The sequence below is a fragment of the Populus euphratica genome, unplaced genomic scaffold (genome assembly GCF_000495115.2).
Source record: "Populus euphratica unplaced genomic scaffold, PopEup_1.0 scaffold312.1, whole genome shotgun sequence".
Taxonomy (NCBI): domain Eukaryota; kingdom Viridiplantae; phylum Streptophyta; class Magnoliopsida; order Malpighiales; family Salicaceae; genus Populus; species Populus euphratica.
Window position 1 is genome coordinate 195,464 of NW_011500071.1, and position 18,724 is coordinate 214,187.

General features: G+C 33.4%; 2 protein-coding genes across 2 annotated transcripts; one reads left to right on the forward strand and one right to left on the reverse strand.

The window, feature by feature from the left end:
* Nucleotides 1–2,328: 2,328 nt before the first annotated feature.
* LOC105108462 (C2 calcium/lipid-binding plant phosphoribosyltransferase family protein) lies at nucleotides 2,329–5,931 on the forward strand. Its single transcript, XM_011002781.1, has one exon. The coding sequence runs from the start codon at nucleotides 2,667–2,669 to the stop codon at nucleotides 5,700–5,702; it is 3,036 nt and encodes a 1,011-aa protein (XP_011001083.1). The 5' UTR covers nucleotides 2,329–2,666; the 3' UTR covers nucleotides 5,703–5,931.
* Nucleotides 5,932–6,045: 114 nt separating this feature from the next.
* On the reverse strand, nucleotides 6,046–11,802 carry LOC105108463 (threonylcarbamoyladenosine tRNA methylthiotransferase-like). Its single transcript, XM_011002782.1, has 11 exons — nucleotides 11,504–11,802; nucleotides 11,352–11,390; nucleotides 10,616–10,707; nucleotides 9,869–10,118; nucleotides 9,647–9,766; nucleotides 9,489–9,564; nucleotides 8,843–9,051; nucleotides 8,571–8,679; nucleotides 7,698–7,790; nucleotides 7,115–7,275; nucleotides 6,046–6,829 (listed from the first exon to the last, which is right to left on the reverse strand). Exons 1-11 carry the CDS (start codon nucleotides 11,672–11,674, stop codon nucleotides 6,272–6,274), a joined length of 1,878 nt encoding a protein of 625 aa, XP_011001084.1. The 5' UTR covers nucleotides 11,675–11,802; the 3' UTR covers nucleotides 6,046–6,271.
* Nucleotides 11,803–18,724: the final 6,922 nt, after the last annotated feature.

Here is an 18,724-nt window from a genome sequence, read left to right on the forward strand (position 1 = left end):
CATCACATCCTTGTAGGAAAATGATGCTTGCCAATTAAGAAATCCACAAGTTAAAAGAAAATAAATAACAAAATTTATATAGTCTGTTTTAACCGATATCATAAAACTTTTCTGATTTCTGACTCACCTGAAATTTTACCTCAACATATAAAAATACCTCTAAAATCTTCTAGTAAAATTTTAGATCCATCCAACAGTTTGACTTAGAGTTATGCTCAATAACATAAAATTAAATAACATAAAATTTATATTAAATTCTGAATCTAATCTTATTCAAATTATTTTAAAGTACTCAATTTAAACAGTTGATAAATATGAGCAAAACTTAATTGATAAAAGCTATAATTTAAGAAGAAAGGTATACAGGCTAAGGACTAAATTGAGGTCTTTCCTTTTAAATATTTACAGTTTGGATTTTTTTTTTCAAGGGATATTTAAATTGCCTTGGGATTGTGTTTAGGAAATAATTTTTCTTAAATACATGTAAAGAGAGAAAAATTGTGATTAAGTTTAACATTAGAGTTGGAGTTGAACTCATAATCTAGCAAACACAAATTTTAGGAAAAAAGCCATGTTAGCATTAGCAATTAATATATAGTTAATGTTAACATTAGTTTTTTGTTAGATTCTAATACTAGAAAATGAAGAATTTTATTTATGTATAAACCAGGCTAGGCAGTGGTTGCTGGCTGGAGGAAGGAAGGCTATTATTGGTACCATAAATTTTGTAGTTGTCGGTGACATGGTTCCAGATAGAACAAGCTGAAGACTGTCTGATCAGCTGACAATTGTTGTTAAGACATCAAGGAGTATGCATAATCAATGGCCAATAATTCAAGGAGTATGCATAATCAATGGCCAATATTTCCCTTTTATTTTTATATTTTAAAAATATTTGTTTATTTCAAATTAATACTTTATTTTAATATTTTCAATTGTTTTGATACACTAATATTAAAAATATTTTTAAATAAAAATACTTTTAAAAAAAACTTTAATAATCATATATTCTATAGTTAATCCGTAATTGTCAGTATATCTGTGTTGAATGAAAAAAACTATATTAAATTCCACCCACGGATTATTCCCTTACCACATAGGAAACTTGGTGAAAGGTTTGGGGGACCCTTTGGACAGGACTTCTAAAGATGCCTTTAAAATAATGCAGATCAAAAGAAATAAAGAAAAAGAGAAAAAAATGTAAATAATAATATATATATAGAGAGAGGTTGCCTCCATGTTAAGGTCTGGCAACTAGCCTAAGGCATGTAAAATAAATAATTTATAATTTACCATTAAATGGTAAGAAATGTATATTTACTTGCTTTAATTAGATATTTCTTAATGAAACATTTTGGCAGCAAGCGGCAAGGGCAAAAAAGGAAAGAGAAGAAGAAGCAGCAACTTTATGTAATTTAGATATTATTGATGAATTAGGGTGTGTTTGGATATATGATTTAACTGTGTTTTTTAAAAATATAAATTTTTAAAGTTGAAATAAATTTAAAAGAATAAAAAATATAAATTTATATTTTCCAATTAAAAAAAAAACATCCACCACGTTGAGAAACATGCCTTCTCGATAAATATCTTCTTTATCAGTCAAAGCTTGAATCTTGAATATTATGAACTTGAATTTGAATTTGAATTTGTTTCACAAGCAAGGACGAACAGAAGGTGGACAGGTCATGGCTGGTAATGAAAAAGAAAGAATCTACACTCAATCAGGGATGATGTAGTAGAGAAGTTTCGTCATGAAATTCCCTCTGTTCCAATTTTTCTCTGTCCTTTCAGTCGTAGAAGCCTTTCAAGCTAAGCAAATGTTCAGATGAAGTCTTGAATAATCAAGCCGACCTGTTGACATGCTACCAACACATCTTCTCAACTATGCTGTTTTCTTCTCTCTTTTCTTTTTCTGAAAAAGACAAAAGCATAAAGAGGTCGTAGAAGTGGGGCTGGCTGAGTTCATAACATTAACGAGAAAGAATTCAGGTTGATGATTAGTTTACACAATTACCCTCGTGCCTCAATTCGCCGATATGATATCAGTCGGGTGAAGTTTAAAAACTTTTTTAATCGTTCTGCCGTGTTAAAGAGTGTGGATTCAATATTATGCAAAAAGATGAGCAGAAAGTGGATGTGATGCACAAAGGGAGAATCAATCTGATCTGCTTTGCTGACCTTTTAGGCTAAAGGACTAGACAATCTCCATGGATGAATTAATAATGGATCTCCATAATACCTTGAAAACAAGAGATCAGGGATTGCTTTTAGAAAAAAAACCTCCATCAGGATCATGAATGAATTGATTATTTTCAACTCAAGAGTTAATTTGCCTCACCGATGCGTTATCTTCATCAAGTCCCCACATTATAATTGCATAGGGAGACTAACACCAAGAACAGCAACCTCTTTCTCTCCCTATCGAAGAAAATCAAGACCCTTCACACTTGATAAGATTACGAAATGTTAAAGTGTGCCCACCAGAATCTGCCTCTATCCCCACTCATGTTCCTGTCTTCGTACTCCAAAACTAAGCGCCTCATCTCCAACCCCCACTCTTTCACCACCCACCGCCTCCATTCCTTTCGTTTTTAGCTAACAAATTATTGCCCGAGCAGATCTTACGAACCCCTTCAAGCCTCTCCCTCAACTACCATCACACCATGACCATACTAGTAGTAGAAGTTCACGATGCTTGTGACCTTATGCCCAAAGATGGCCATGGTTCAGCCAGTCCTTACGTAGAGGTAGAATTTGATGAGCAAAGACAGAAGACCCAAACCAAGCCTCAGGAACTTAACCCTATTTGGAATGAAAAGCTTGTTTTCAATGTAAGAAACCCAAGAGATCTTCCCAACAAGACCATTGAAGTAGTGGTGTACAATGATCGAAAAGGCGGCCACCACAAGAACTTTCTTGGTTGTGTTAGGATCTCTGGAATCTCTGTGCCTTTATTATCTGATTCCGAGGCCATTGATCCTCAGAGATATCCTCTTGATAAACGTGGCCCCTTTTCGCATGTCAAAGGTGATATAGCACTCAAGATTTATGCAGCACATGATGGAAGCCACCCTCCTGCTCCTCCTCCTCCGACAAATGCTGGCAATATTGAGACTGAAGCAACTCCAGTATCTCAAGAAATCAAGACCAACATGCTTCAAGAAGATGTTATTGATGATCACGAGAAGAAGAAGAAGAAGAAAAATAAGGATAAAGAAGTGAGGACTTTTCACACTATAGGGACTGCAACTGCTGCTCCCGCTCCTCCTGTGTCTACCGGGTTCGGATTTCAGCCTCACGTTATGAAAGAAATGGCTCCTACAGTTGAGACAAGGACTGATTTTGCTCGAGCAGGGCCCCCTCCTGCTATGCATATGCAGATGCCTAGGCAGAATCCTGAATTCTTGTTGGTAGAGACCAGTCCACCGGTGGCTGCACGTATGCGATACAGAGGATGGGACAAGATGGCAAGTACTTATGATTTGGTGGAGCAGATGCATTACTTGTATGTGAGTGTGGTTAAGGCCAGAGATCTTCCTGTTATGGATGTTTCTGGGAGTCTCGATCCATATGTTGAAGTTAAGCTGGGGAACTATAAAGGAAAGACTAAATACTTGGAGAAGAACCAAAACCCGGTGTGGACGCAAATTTTTGCATTCGCAAAGGATAGATTGCAGTCCAATTTACTTGAAGTTACTGTGAAGGATAAGGATTTTGGCAAGGATGATTTTGTGGGCAGAGTTTTTTTTGATCTGTCGGAAGTCCCTCTTCGAGTGCCACCGGATAGTCCTCTGGCTCCTCAGTGGTACATATTGGAGGACAAGAAGGGGATCAAGACCAGAGGAGAGATTATGCTTGCAGTTTGGATGGGAACACAGGCTGATGAGTCATTTCCTGAGGCATGGCATAGTGATGCTCATGACATTAGTCATACGAACCTTTCCAACACACGATCGAAGGTCTACTTTTCGCCGAAGCTGTATTACCTTCGAGTTCATGTCATTGAAGCCCAAGATCTGGTCCCCTCCGATAGGGGCCGCTTGCCAGATGTGTATGTAAAAGTTCAACTTGGTAATCAGTTAAGGGTCACTAAGACTTCGCAGATGCGAACCATTAATCCAATTTGGAATGATGAGCTTATACTTGTTGTGTCTGAGCCTTTTGAGGATTTCATAATTGTGTCTGTTGAGGACAGGATAGGACAAGGCAAGGATGAGATACTGGGAAGGGTCATTTTATCAGTTAGGGAGGTACCAACAAGACTGGAGACGCATAAGCTCCCAGATCCTCGCTGGTTCAGTCTCCTCAGGCCTTCGTTCATAGAAGAGGGTGACAAGAAGAAAGATAAATTCTCAAGCAAGATCCTACTCTGTCTCTGTTTAGATGCAGGGTATCACGTCCTTGATGAGTCTACGCATTTTAGCAGTGATCTGCAGCCGTCATCCAAGCACCTGAGGAAGCAAAATATTGGAATCCTTGAACTTGGGATTCTCAGTGCACGAAATCTGCTGCCATTGAAGGGAAAGGATGGCAGGACTACTGATGCGTATTGTGTGTCCAAATATGGCAACAAATGGATTCGAACCAGAACAATTCTCGATACTCTGAATCCTCGTTGGAATGAGCAGTATACTTGGGATGTTTATGATCCTTGCACTGTGATCACCATTGGTGTCTTTGACAATTGCCACATTAATGGAAGCAAAGAAGATGCAAGAGATCAGAGAATTGGGAAGGTAAGGATTCGGCTATCAACTTTGGAAACTGATCGAATATATACACATTACTATCCATTGCTAGTTCTTACCCCTTCTGGATTAAAAAAGCATGGGGAACTTCACTTGGCATTAAGGTTTACATGCACAGCTTGGGTTAATATGTTGGCTCACTATGGCATGCCATTGCTTCCCAAAATGCACTATTACCACCCAATTTCTGTTAGGCACATTGATTGGCTCCGCCACCAGGCAATGCAGATAGTGGCAGCAAGGCTGTCAAGATCTGAGCCACCGCTTAGGCGTGAAGTTGTGGAGTACATGTTAGATGTGGATTACCATATGTGGAGCTTGAGGAGAAGCAAAGCTAATGTTCATCGCATGATGTCAATGCTTTCAGGGGTCACGGCTGTCTGTAAATGGTTTAATGACATTTGCTGCTGGAGAAATCCAATAACAACATGTCTAGTGCATGTGTTGTTCTTCATTCTGGTTTGCTATCCAGAGTTGATACTGCCCACAATCTTTCTCTATCTGTTTGTGATTGGGTTATGGAATTATCGGTTCAGGCCAAGGCACCCTCCTCACATGGATACTAGGCTCTCACAGGCAGACAACGCCCATCCAGATGAACTTGATGAGGAATTTGATACATTCCCAGCATCCCGGCCATCGGACATTGTGAGGATGAGATATGACAGGATGAGAAGTGTTGCTGGTAGGGTGCAGACAGTGGTTGGAGATTTGGCAAGCCAAGGGGAAAGAGTTCAGGCGCTGCTAAGCTGGAGGGATCCAAGGGCTACGGCAATCTTTATCCTCTTTTCATTAATCGGGGCTGTACTTATTTATGTCACTCTATTCCAGGTAGTGGCGGTGCTGGTTGGACTCTACGTGCTTCGACATCCCAGGTTCAGGAGCAGGATGCCCTCTGTGCCTGTCAACTTCTTCAAGAGATTACCGTCCAGAGCAGATATGTTACTTTGAGTTGGAAACTGCTATGACTTACAACACTTTATTTACTTGATTCTGGACAAGGAAATATGATCTAGTAAATAATTCCACCAATTTCATGATAGCAGAAGAAAGGAGGAAAGCAGCTAGGCACTTCTTGCCTCACACCCAATCCACAAAACAATCTCGCTTTTGCTGAATATGCATATCCCACGTTTCTTCAATCCCATGTAGGAAACCCAACTATTCTTTTTGCTCTTTATTCCAGATTCTGTACTGTCTATGAGCAATCATATTTTATACTTAATGAATGATAAACAATGCCCAAAAAAGCTGGCAAAACAAAAGCGACGGCTACACAGTGTGAAGCAGTTTCTAATATCAAGTATTAGATTTGAATGAGAAAACTTAAGTGCTTAAGCATATTAATAATCATTGCAAAAGAAAGGAGTGCCAAGGGATATGCAATATGCAGCTATTCCTCAAACGACATTGTAACAGAACTCTTGCCTTTTACAAAACAAAAATTTCCCATATTCGTCAAATCTTTCATGAAAATCCTCCCACAAAGAATTGGATAAGTAAATCGCAACACATGAAGCTCACTTGGATGACATGGTCTTAAATCCAAGATGTATCAGTAAAGCTACGGTAGTAAAAACGCTGACAATTAATCCTCCTAGGAGTGCCCTATCCACAACACCCCACTCCTCTGGAGCTCCTTTGGCCCATTCTTGCCTTTTCTGGGATCCAGACGCAATACCATTCTCCACCATTTTCCGTGCCTGATTTTTCTGCTTTCGTAGTAACCATCCAATGAGATTTCTTCTATTTTGATCTTCTAGAAGCACGTCATTCTGCAAAACATCACTTTGCTCTGAAGTACTCTGTCCTCCACAGCTCTCCGGTCCACAAGCACAAGGTTCAGACTCTCCGGAACATGCACAGCTGTCACATGGGTCGGAACAGGGAGAACATTTTTCCTCGCTGAGCATTTTCTCGACGGACTTCGATTTCTGATTTGTTTGGTTGAGAGTCTCAATCACTTCTCCAAAAACTGACCACCTTCCAACGGAGGTTATCTTAACAATAGCTGAAGTACCCAGCATGCTTTCTTGAGCAACTATGAGCACCTGCACGTATGCTTTTGTGTGGCCAACCTTGGGAAATGAAAGAACTAATCAGACACAAAAATAAGAGGTTGAATCATAAGCTAATAAAGTTCTCCATTCAATTCAAAAAAAGAAAAGAAAACAAAAGGAACAAAGTTCTCCATTTGAACTAAGCTATGAAAGGAAGTGAGGGTGGGGGGAGGGGGCTCTCAAATTTAAAGAGAAGCGAGCAGATCATACGAAACATATCAGAAAAACATTTAACATGAATCCTAGTAACCTTTCCATGACGCCTTAGAACCAGAGTGTTTCATTTAAATGCTTTCATCTTACCAAGTGAATTCCATCAGTGGCGATATCTGTTATCCATATTCTTTCCACTCTGCCCTCCATTCCATTGTAAGGAGTGAAAGCTTCAAACACAGTAGTCAATTCACGGCTTCTTTGCTTCACTATGTTACTTGGAACCTTCTTCATCCTTGCAGCAGGTGTCCCTGGAATCAGAAAGCAGATTTAAGATAGAAAATAACCAAAAAGTTGATAAAATTACACAGAGTCCATTATGGCACGGGTACCACATAAATTTTCATAATACACTCACAGTGAACAGGACATACTAGATGTCAAAGTGAAATAACAGAGAGACGAGCTATCATAACAGATAAATGCTGTTTTTCATAACACAGCAGACACTCACAGACACTCACGGTGCAAAAAGAAATAAATGCTGTTTTTCTTCAATGAAATGTAAAACTTTTCCCAATTGCTACTCATTGTACATTTGATGAAACCAAAAGAAAAGAATAAAAAAACATGGGGAAAAAAAAATCAAGTACACTGAGCAACACCAGGCTAAAACATAATTAGAAGGGAAATGATAAAATCTAAGCAAAATGTGAAGTCATCAACAGCATACCAGGTCTAGGATAGAACTGCGAGATATGAACTTGAGCAAACTTGTACGCTTTAATAAGGTTGACAGTTTGAGAAAAATCTTTATCGGTTTCACCTGCAAAACCCAAGAAAAGTCTGTCATGTCAAGGACTATCCAGCTAAAATACCAAATACTCATTATAGAGGGTGTTGTATATGAATACAAACTCCTGACAAGTTGTTGAATCTTCCAACTTTCTTTTTAACTCTCTCTATCACCAGTAAGTAATTCCTCCTAGTAATGTCAACACCACTCATAAATAATCTGAAATAAGAATTGGGGTCCTTTATATCCAATATCATCAATACCCTCAATAATCAAATTTCTGCTTCAATTCTTCCTAAGTTATTCAGGAAAAATAACCAAAATAACAAAAAGAAAAGGAAAAAGAAAGCCTTGCTTCCATAATACTCCCAATGCCCTTGCCCTCGTAAATTCCATGAGTCAACAATTTTTAACTCTGACCTCTTTTTTATTGAATTTTTTTGACAAAAAAAATTCAAAAATTAAATTTTAGAAACTTTACAGTTAATATTTTATTGCAACCTTTTTGTTAAAGATCAACTAATATAATATTGAAAAAAAAAACTATGCGAAGTTATATTGACTTTGAAAAGCTAGAAAAAGTAAAAAATTACCAAACCAATGGAGTACCAAAAATTCTAGTGACATATGATTTCACCATCTAGAAATTACAAATGTCATTTCAGGATAATTCACTTGAGTAATTTCACTTGAAAGGGTACCAATAACTTTTATGTCATACTGTTCTAGAAATATACATTTAGCAAGGTGAGACTTGAATATAAGTATGCAAAAAGGACCACGAAGTGGAAATTGAGTCTGCAAACTAACCAGGGAATCCACATATTATATCGGTAGCAATCTGCATCCCTGGAACTAGCTCAATCAAGGTATCAACCACAGTCCTGAATTCATTCACAGTGTATTCTCGATTCATTGCCTGTCAACAAGAACAGTTATATCAACATAAGGGCTCTTACAATGATATTCTCTAGTAGCTACCCTTACATAAATTATACAATTACAGCTGGAATCACTGTTACAGGTTAGGGAGAAGCTACTAGCAGCACTAAAAAGAAAAGATTAGCAATATAGGGACTTACTGTCAAAATGGCATCACTACCAGACTGCACTGGCACGTGAAGAAAGGAGTATACACATGGATGGCGCAGAACTTCTGCTATCTCTTTCAAGTGCTCCAGAATAAAAGGTGGATTTGTCATCCCAATTCGAAGCATTGTGCTTGCATCAGAAGGAAGTTCAGCAACAATAGCATTCAACAAAATTGGAAGATTAATCCCAATGTCGCGACCTGTAAGATTTTAAGAAATTAAATCTGTTCAACACCTTGTATTGTGAAGAACTGGTACAATTAACATTTCATCTTATTTATTTTTCTAAGCATGATAGATTTTTCACTAGTCATGGAACAAAAATCTGTCTGCAGAGCATCAATAATCTATTTCACTAGATGATATGAACATGGTAAATTTTATAATTATTTTTCCTTATTAGTAAGCAGTAGATCTATTTCTCACTTATTATTTCTCTAGTTTAGGGATTAGAAATGTAAATGACCAGCAGCATCTTCAAACAGTAACATGGCAAAGAAGAGCAATGGTTGCTAATAGACCACTGAATGATGTGTGGCAAAATCATTTTAACAAAATGTCCTGTAGAAACAAGATTTCTAAGAAGAAAAATTTCGGATCAGCGACATACACAATAATAGAAACATCAAAATATTACCATAAGCTCCTGTATCTTCACTACTCAACCATATCTCCTTTACTCCATCATCTATAACTGTTTTTACACGCCCTGCCTGCAGATGGAGTTTCAATAATAAAACCAAAAAAAATTCAGATAGCAGCAATATATATCAGTTGTCCATGTCATGAACTTACAAGGCTATCAACAGTGTAGCTCCCTAAATGTCCACGGGCATGCTTTGTCTTGCAATAAGTACAGGCCCCCAAACACCCAACATTAATGGGAAGAATCTCAATAAATTTGTTCTTTCGCACCTGTCACGAGAAATAGAGCTGCTCATTAAAAAAAACATCAACGTTAAAGAACCTCATTGAAGAAAATGTAAAAACATTACACTTCAAATCTAGACTTTACACCTTGGGGAGGTCAAGTGCTGGCAAAGTCTTGCGGTTCAAAAGCCGCACTTCATGACCTTTTAAAGTCTCCTCTACAACTTCAACTACACGATCTATTTGCTGGACTCCAACTATACTGACTCCTTCTAATTCTTTCACATTTCGACTTCCTTGAGGCACACACCCAGCCACCACCAGTGGCTTTTTTGCACTTTTACCCTTTGATATTAGAGTGTCCATGGCAGATTGACTTGGTGATTTTACAGTACATCTGCATTAGGTAATATGAATCATTTGATGCTCCAGTAATAAGAAGAAGTTGAATGAACAAATAATGTTTTTCTTTATGCTAGAAAAAGGGTAGGATTCATACTGGCAGAGGAACACAGAACAGAGTACCTATAACTATTCAGCACTATGATAGCCCTGACAGACTGAGGGCATGAATTCTACCCCAGATATCTACAGCCATATCCAGATAGCTAGTAACTTAGCCAATTTGAGACTTTACTTAAAAATTTGATAATAAATGTGTGAAAAGGATGAAATGAGCACAGCAAAGACAAAATTTGAAGTTCCACATCTGTCAATGCATAGACATTCAAAACTATTACAAGTTGTCTATCAAACAATAACTTGTGGGCATCACCAATCACCAACCATGGAACAATATAACAGTAAAAGAAACATATAGTCCACCTGATCGCAGCACGGTTCAATCATTCTCATAAAAATTAATAGATAACACAGGACAAATGAAGAACTCACGTATTGATCAGCCACAGGTCTGCCTCCTCAGGACTATCACATAATGAATAACCAAATGATGAAAGTTGTCCGGCCATATATTCACTATCACTCTGCCACCATTATCAACTGTGAGAAAACTAATTGGAAGGAACTAAAAAGGAGTTCACATTATCAAACTCCGATACAAAAAAACTGCTGGTGAATGGTGATATACATAGCCAACAAAGAAATGCTTAGCTTATAGTTCAAGGTCAATAATCCATAATGCTAGGACAAGTCGGTATTTTTTACAGTTTAACTACTAAAACACTTTATTTATGACTTAATTGCCATAAGATTACAATCGCAACAACACCTGGTACTGCCTTTCATAGCAAAACACAGCAAAGCTTCACCTTTCCCATGATAAATAGTTTCAGATCCGACCTTCATTAATCATAGCAAACTAGTAACTCATAGATCAAAACAAAATCCACCAAAACAGATTGAAAACTTTAGTTCTTCACAAATTGAAAGTTCAGTTTAATATCCCAAAATAAAAAATCTGAGTATCCATAAAAAGTGCTCTCGATATTTCCAACAGAATTCTTCATGTAACAACCCCCAAACCAAAAACCAAGATAAGGTCCTAACTACTGGAAATTAAGCATCCGCCAAATCCGTGTAATACATCTCTTGTAAAGCATCAATAAACCACTTCATAACATCTAAATGGAAAAGATTAAAGAATTCGAAAGAAAAGCATAAAACTTGCCTGATTATGGGAGCATCCAAAAGTCTTGATATATATTGTCTGGACCAAGACAACATTTGTTTAAGGAAATAAAAAAAACATACTAAGACTAACAGATACTCATAAAAAAAATATAATGAACATGCATAAATTTAAACAGAGAGAGAAAGGACCTGAGTGCCAGGAATCTTGGAAGAGATAGGGGTTTCAGAAAGTTGCTTGGCATGCAGTTTCGGCTTGTTCTTGTTCTTTTTGAGGTTTACTCCAACTGCGTTCAGTGGCAACCTGAATCCAGGAGGAGACCCACTTCCATTACCAATCAGCAAATCTTCAATGTCTTCCATTTCTTTGATTGATTGTTTCCTCTCACCTGGAAAACTGCAGCAGCAGTGGCTTAGCAAAAGGTTAATGTCAGAGAGAGAGAGAGAGTAGAACTGGTTTGTGAAATTTGGGCCCGGGTTGACCCGAAGTCATACCAAGATTGGTTTATTAAGGCCTATTTTGAAAGTAATTGTAACTTTTAAACCCAAATCAACAAATTTACATTACTTTGTTGCCTAAATTTGACCCAAAAAACTTTTGGGGCTGAATGTTTTTGTTGCTCATGTTAATCATTGCTTTGTTGTAGGAAAGTTTTTGTTTTTGATCCCCAAAAACTTCTACTTATACAAATTTAAGGGTAAACTAGTTTAACTTCCTATTTGCTTTCCATGTGCATTATTCAACTATATATTAAATATTCTTCAACAATATTTAATAAATTATTTTTATTTTTATATAAAAAATATTAAGACTTTTTGCTGAATGTGATTAATTATTTGATGTTTAGAATTTCAAAAATGCTATACAAATTTTGATAAATCATAATTAAAATATTTAGTTTTTTCTAAGTATAGAATAATCAAAATTTATCTAAAATAAAATTTAAGAATATACAGCTAAATTACAATATATATATATATAAATATAGATATTAGTTGATATTTAAAGATAAATATATATTTGTGTCACAAGAGCTTATAAAATAATTATTGTTATTGTCATAATCCATTATTTAATATTGTTTTAATAAGAAAACTTCAAAAAATAAATTACAAGTGAAATGATGGAAAAGTAAGAAAAATAAAGACCAAAATAAATATAAAAGTTTAAGCTTCTCTCCAGAACAAGAACAAGAAGTGAGACTGAGAAAAGAAAGAAAAAAAGGGGAAAAAATCCCTCTTTTCCAATTATTGTTTACCTTAATCGCCACTTTCAATTCCCTTTTATCATGCTTTAACCAATTAGCCCCAACCATAACAATTATCATCATCCTAATCTTCTCTTCCTATTGACTAGAGACACTATCTTCATCGATCAACTTTCTCTTTATTAATTAAGCCTGTTAAACAATTGCTTTTTTTTTTTTTCTTTAAACCTATGATATAACAACCTCAATCCCTTTTCTTCATCGCCATGCACGTAGCCATCTACAAAAGCAATAACTATAACAATAATCTACAAAAACTTAACAAGGAAAAAAAATTAAAAAAAACTTGAAATTTTTGGTGTGATGATCTCTTTTTTTTTGGTAAAAATAGGCTTGATAACCAACACAAAAAGAAAAAAGAGAAGAAGGTACACCTAATCCAACAAGTCATGTTCTCCAATTTTTGGTGTGATGATCTCTTTTTTTTTTGGTAAAAATAGGCTTAATAACCAACACAAAAAGAAAGAAGAGAAGAAGGTACACCTAATCCGACAAGTCATGCTCTCAAACTCTTATCAATGTATGGATCCACGTATCACTGGTAGCAACACCTTGTGATTCTTATATGATATTATCAATTTTATTTCTAGTGTGTTATGAAAGATATTCATAGCCTTTGAAGATCTTTTTAAACCCTTAACACATTGAATTATCTATTTTGACTAATTTTTAACATGTTATTGGTTTTTGAATTATGATGAATTTGTTTTTGATTTGATTAATCTATGAATTTGTTCTTGATGTTTTTACTAGGATTGTAAATTGATTTAGATTTTTCATAATTCAAAATTGGTCTAAGATTTATGAATGTTATTCATATTTCTTGTCGGATATCATAGTAAGAGTAAATGATTTCATATTGTAAATATTGATGTAGTGTATATATTTTTATATTTTTACTTCTTGCATGATTTGCATTTTTCTTGTAACTCAAAGTTGAATCGGGAATTGTAATTTATAATTATATTTTATTTTATATGTCACTTAAAGGTAAGAAACTATGTATGTGAATGTTGATTTTTGTGTCCATGCCTATCTTAACTTGAAAATGATTTGAACTTTCTTATAACTCAAAATTAGCCAACGAGTTGTAAATCCTAATTAGACTTTTCCTTATATGTCGCATTAAGGGTAAACAAGTTGATTCTATATTTATGATCCTATTTTCATGTTTTTAACTTTTGATACAACAAGTATATTTGGGCTAGATCAATATAATTCTATATAAACCCATTAAGAGTAACGACATCAAGCCCATTTCAATCTTAACCAAAGAAAATGAACCAAAGCCTAATTGATTATTACCATCCTTCAAGTCCAATATCTATATTCTAAAATTAAGGATTATGTTTTGTTGCTAAGCCCAAATCTTAAATCACTGTATTAGAATTAGTAGTCTTTTACAACAAATACATATATACTGGTTTAGGTAAATTTTAACAAAAGTATAACAGGTACTTTTATTATTAAAAACAAGCATAATATAACTTAGCTTAGCTTAGGTATGGGTTTACCCATTTTAAGGTCTAGCTAAACTAGTATACCTCACTATTACTTTAGCTCCCTCTATTTTTTTTATTAAAAGGACTTTTTCCTTATGGTTTGTTTCATTAGTCCATTTTGTCTATTGATAAAAGTAAAAAACCAAGGGATTGAAGATCCCTCTTCAAGGCTATTGATTAATGTATAACACTGTCTAAATAATCTAACCAAAGGCTCCTAGTTCAAAATCCTCAATGATTTTTCAAATGAGAATAAAATAATATATCCATTAGGATGAATTTGAGTAGGATTAAAATTGTAGTACCTTAGAATATCCTTTATAAATCCCTATACAGAAAACAAGTATCCAAACTCATATAGATATATAGGGGTTGTAATGATAATATTACCCTCATCATATTTAGTGGTGACTTGAGGGATATAGTCACCAACTTTAGGGACCATCATAGTATAATCTTTTAGCTGACTAGCATTAGCTAATGATACTTTGTCCCAAGTCACTAAACTGTGTATGTTATCCACAAGAGTCCTAGACAATCTTAATTGTCCCTTCAGGTTTGAATCCTCTTGGGGAATATTCTTAGCTCTTTTTTTAGTAAAAAAAAGTTAGACACTATCCCTCTTAAATCTATGGCCAATTCTTATGATCAAAGATCTTTGATGAGTGGTTTTAGTTTCAAGCCTGAAACTAAAATCATCTTCAGGAGATATATATTTTTTTTTCTTTTCTAGAAGTTATAATGATAAAAGAAAGAAAATATTAATGAAGGTTTTACAAAATAACAAAAAAAAATGATTTGGTTTACCTAGTCAATAAATTCCTCTTTGCTATCAATTTGCTCTGTTTTTGTAAAATATTATAAATAACTAAGACAAGAAATCTTAAAAAAAAGGTTTAAGAAAAGTACAAGAAAATAGAAAGATAGGAATGCAATAAAGATAATAACTCATCTATAATCCTAGAAAGACCAAAAGCCTGTAATATTTAGTGCGTGTCATTGGGTGGTCTTTCCAAAACTCCTTTTCTTTTCTCTAGAAATATTTTTAGATCTATAAAGCATTATTGCTTTTTTCTAAAGAAAGACAAGACATATACTGATCGATTGTCTCCTTTAAAATCTCTTAAGCCATTAATGCAAGATCACACATTAAAGTCTTTGAGTGGGGAAACTAATGAGTTAACTTTTATTTAATATTTTTATGAATAAAATTCTTCTTAAATGTTTGACAAACATATCAAACTCAAAATACTTGGGTTTGATAGTCAATTAAATATAAGGTAATATGACTTTGACAAATATAATAGACCAAAAGCACTTGGACTTGACATTTACCCAAGCTCCAAATAAATATGGATCTAATGAGCATGCCAGACCTAAAAAACTTGGACGTGACCTTTAACCAAGTGCAAAGAAACATTAATCTGGTGAACATAGCAAACTCAAAGTACTTGTACTTGGCAGTCAATAAAGTGAAATGAAATGTGGACCTGAAGAATAAGCTAGACTAAAAAACCTTGGACTTGCTAATCAACCAAGTTTAAGAAAACATGGGTTTGATAAACATGTTAGATCCAAAGAACTTGGATATTATCAAGCCCTAAAACTATATGTCTAATCCTGGATGATCATCTAAAATATAAGTATTAAATATATGATAAACCATCATGCCTATCCATTTAGAATAATTGTTTATATTTAGGTAATGATTTCCCTATACTTATAGGTATATATAAGATCTCTTAAGAAATCTATCATATTTACTATTTCATTAATGATATATATAAGAGATATTTGTCTCCCGTTAATATTACCAAAGACAGAAGACTTTCTAGTCTTTCTTTTCCCTAAAAACAACAAGGTGCAGGGGGTATAAGTATCTTTTGAACCATCCAGGTAAAATGTTCATAACTTTTTATATTTTAAGATAAAAATACTTAGATTTTAGAGCATTAATCAACTTAAAACTCAAGAACAAACATATTTATTTCTTAAATTTAAAGCTCTTTTAAATAATTTATTGTCTTTAGTCATTTAATATCTTTCATAAATATACAAACTTTATTATCAAAGTGTCTTTTAAGTCCCTTGATTGAAACTATTTTTGTAAGTATTCATGTTTTCTACTATAAACCTGGAGTTCTTTAGATAAGAAAAAAAATTCAAGTACTTGAATATATTAATTAACCATTATCTTACATACTAAATAATTTATTAATTATATATTTTGAATTTTAAAACATCATCATGGATTATCTATGTTTATTTTTCAAAAAATAAAGGGATACTATTAATGCCCTTGCCACTTGCTTTTATAGCAAAGCTTGTGAAATTTTGCCTCATTGAGAAAATAATTTTTCCTAATTTATTTAAGCAAAGTCGGCTATCATTATTTGAGATTATTTTTCCCTTTGTCTAATTTAAATGTTATTATTTTTTATTTGGTTTAGTTTTTATATATAAAAACAATAAAATAATTTTATTTTTAAAAAAATTTAAACTGAAACTAGTTCTAACCAACCAATTTTAATTCCATTTAATTTAATTTTTTAATATCAAAAACCAAAAAAACTGAATTGGATTTTCATTTGCATTTGAAACTTGTTATGACAAAAAAAAAAGTAAGTAAAACAAACAATGCTCCTCTCGGTAGTGGTGAGCATTCTGGGACATTAAAATTCTGACAACTTATACATAAGTTTAAGTTAAATTAAAAGGAATTAAAATTCTGACAACTTATACATAAGTTAAATTAAAAGGCTTGTTAAAAATTTATGCATATTTTTATAAAAAGAGGGAGAAATCTACTTGTACAACATATAATAAAAAATTATATCATTTGTACCTAATCCAACAGACACGATGAAATAAATGATACTAACTAGAATGCTAGAATAAGAGATGTAAATTGAAAAGTTGAGTGTGACATATCATTCATGGAAGCTTGGGTGGGGGTGGTTGCTTGATATTGATAATGACTCGATAAATACTTCACGATATTAATTCAAGAATGAAGAAGAAGAATTGATTGTTTGGGACTATGTGGACTCAAGCGGGCGGCTACTCCCTAATAGGGTTATTAGGTTAGAAAAAAAAAAAAACTTTATTAGAAAGTTTGGTTTGGTTAAAGTTTACTAGTTTTATCTTTTTTAAAAAAAATTAATTAGTGTAATTAAATTTAAATAATTTTTTAATTTTTTTTCACCCCTAGTCTCATGCTGGACGTCAGGGAAAGAAAGAAATTAACAAGTGAAGACACGAAAGCCATTACAGTAAAGGAAGGAAAGGAATTGTAAATGGAAGCACCGTTGCCAAAGGAAGAGAGAGAGAAAGGGGATCAAAATTCTTCAGCATGAACAAATTGCATCATTCCATCAATGGATTACGGACTACAAGACTTTTAAAATAAGATGTAACGTTAATAACAAAGGCTATAAAAAAAATTTAAAATACAAGATTTTCAAGTAACAAATTCTTTAAGAGACTGTCGAGACTCTTTTATATACATTTAAAGTTTACAAAAAATAAATTTTTATTGGATCAAACTAAAACATTCTATAAAAGTTTTTCAATAATTTTTCTTTTTAAACAAGTTTTTCAAGAGAAGAGCTTTCTAGTCTCCTTTATTTACACTTGAAATCTAAAAAAATAAAATTATATTAGATTAAGCCTACACAATTCTTAAGAATTTTTCAATAATATTTTAAAGATAAATTAAAGGTATTTTACAAAACATGGATCAAATCTGGTTTTGCAATACACATATAGATTCATATTCTTGTAAAGCATAAATATTGGTTTGATTTCATAAATAAATTAAGAAAGAATCATATGATTATTTTTTTGTATGAATATTTTAAATAGAGATTGTACTTAATCATATAATTTAATAAAATAAAATATTTTTACAAGTATGCATGTTTAATTTCATGAACTTAAAATGGTGTCTACAACAACCTATAAGGGAGTTAAAGGAAATTATAATATATTTATATAATAAAATTTTATGTTTCAAAATAACATATAGATAACCAAGCTATGTTTAAAAATAATTCTTTAATCAAATAGTAATAGTAATTTGTCTAATCTTGATATTTTTATTATCAATTAAAAAAAAGACCTCATATATTCTACATGGAAGCATTAGAATAAAAAAATAACTAGAAACTCTTAAAAAAAAAAATTCATAGAACTTAGCAAGATTTAATGTGTGTTTTTCTTAAAACTCAATTTGGCCTATATATATTTTCCTATATATTTTCATAGGGATAATTGATAGCTTTTGGAGTTGTCTTTGTGGTTAAGGAGGCTTGCCTTTTTAGGTTTGTTCTCTTCCTAACTTTTCAGACCATTCAAATGTCATCTTCAAATAAAAATAATAGGGTTGATCCATTGATTTTCTGTTCCTTGTACATGCTTTAATCAACATAATAATTTATTAGTTATTTTCTTTTATATGGGGGCCAATCAAAATAAATTTAACATTTTTTTTAACAAATGTTTAGTTATCTAGACATTTAGCATTCTAAAACTATATCATTTAATATGTGCACTAATAAAGATGACTTGATTAATAAAGATAATTTATCATAATATATGTAAAGCAATCTAGTTAAATTTTCAGTTAAATTATTGCAGTTTTC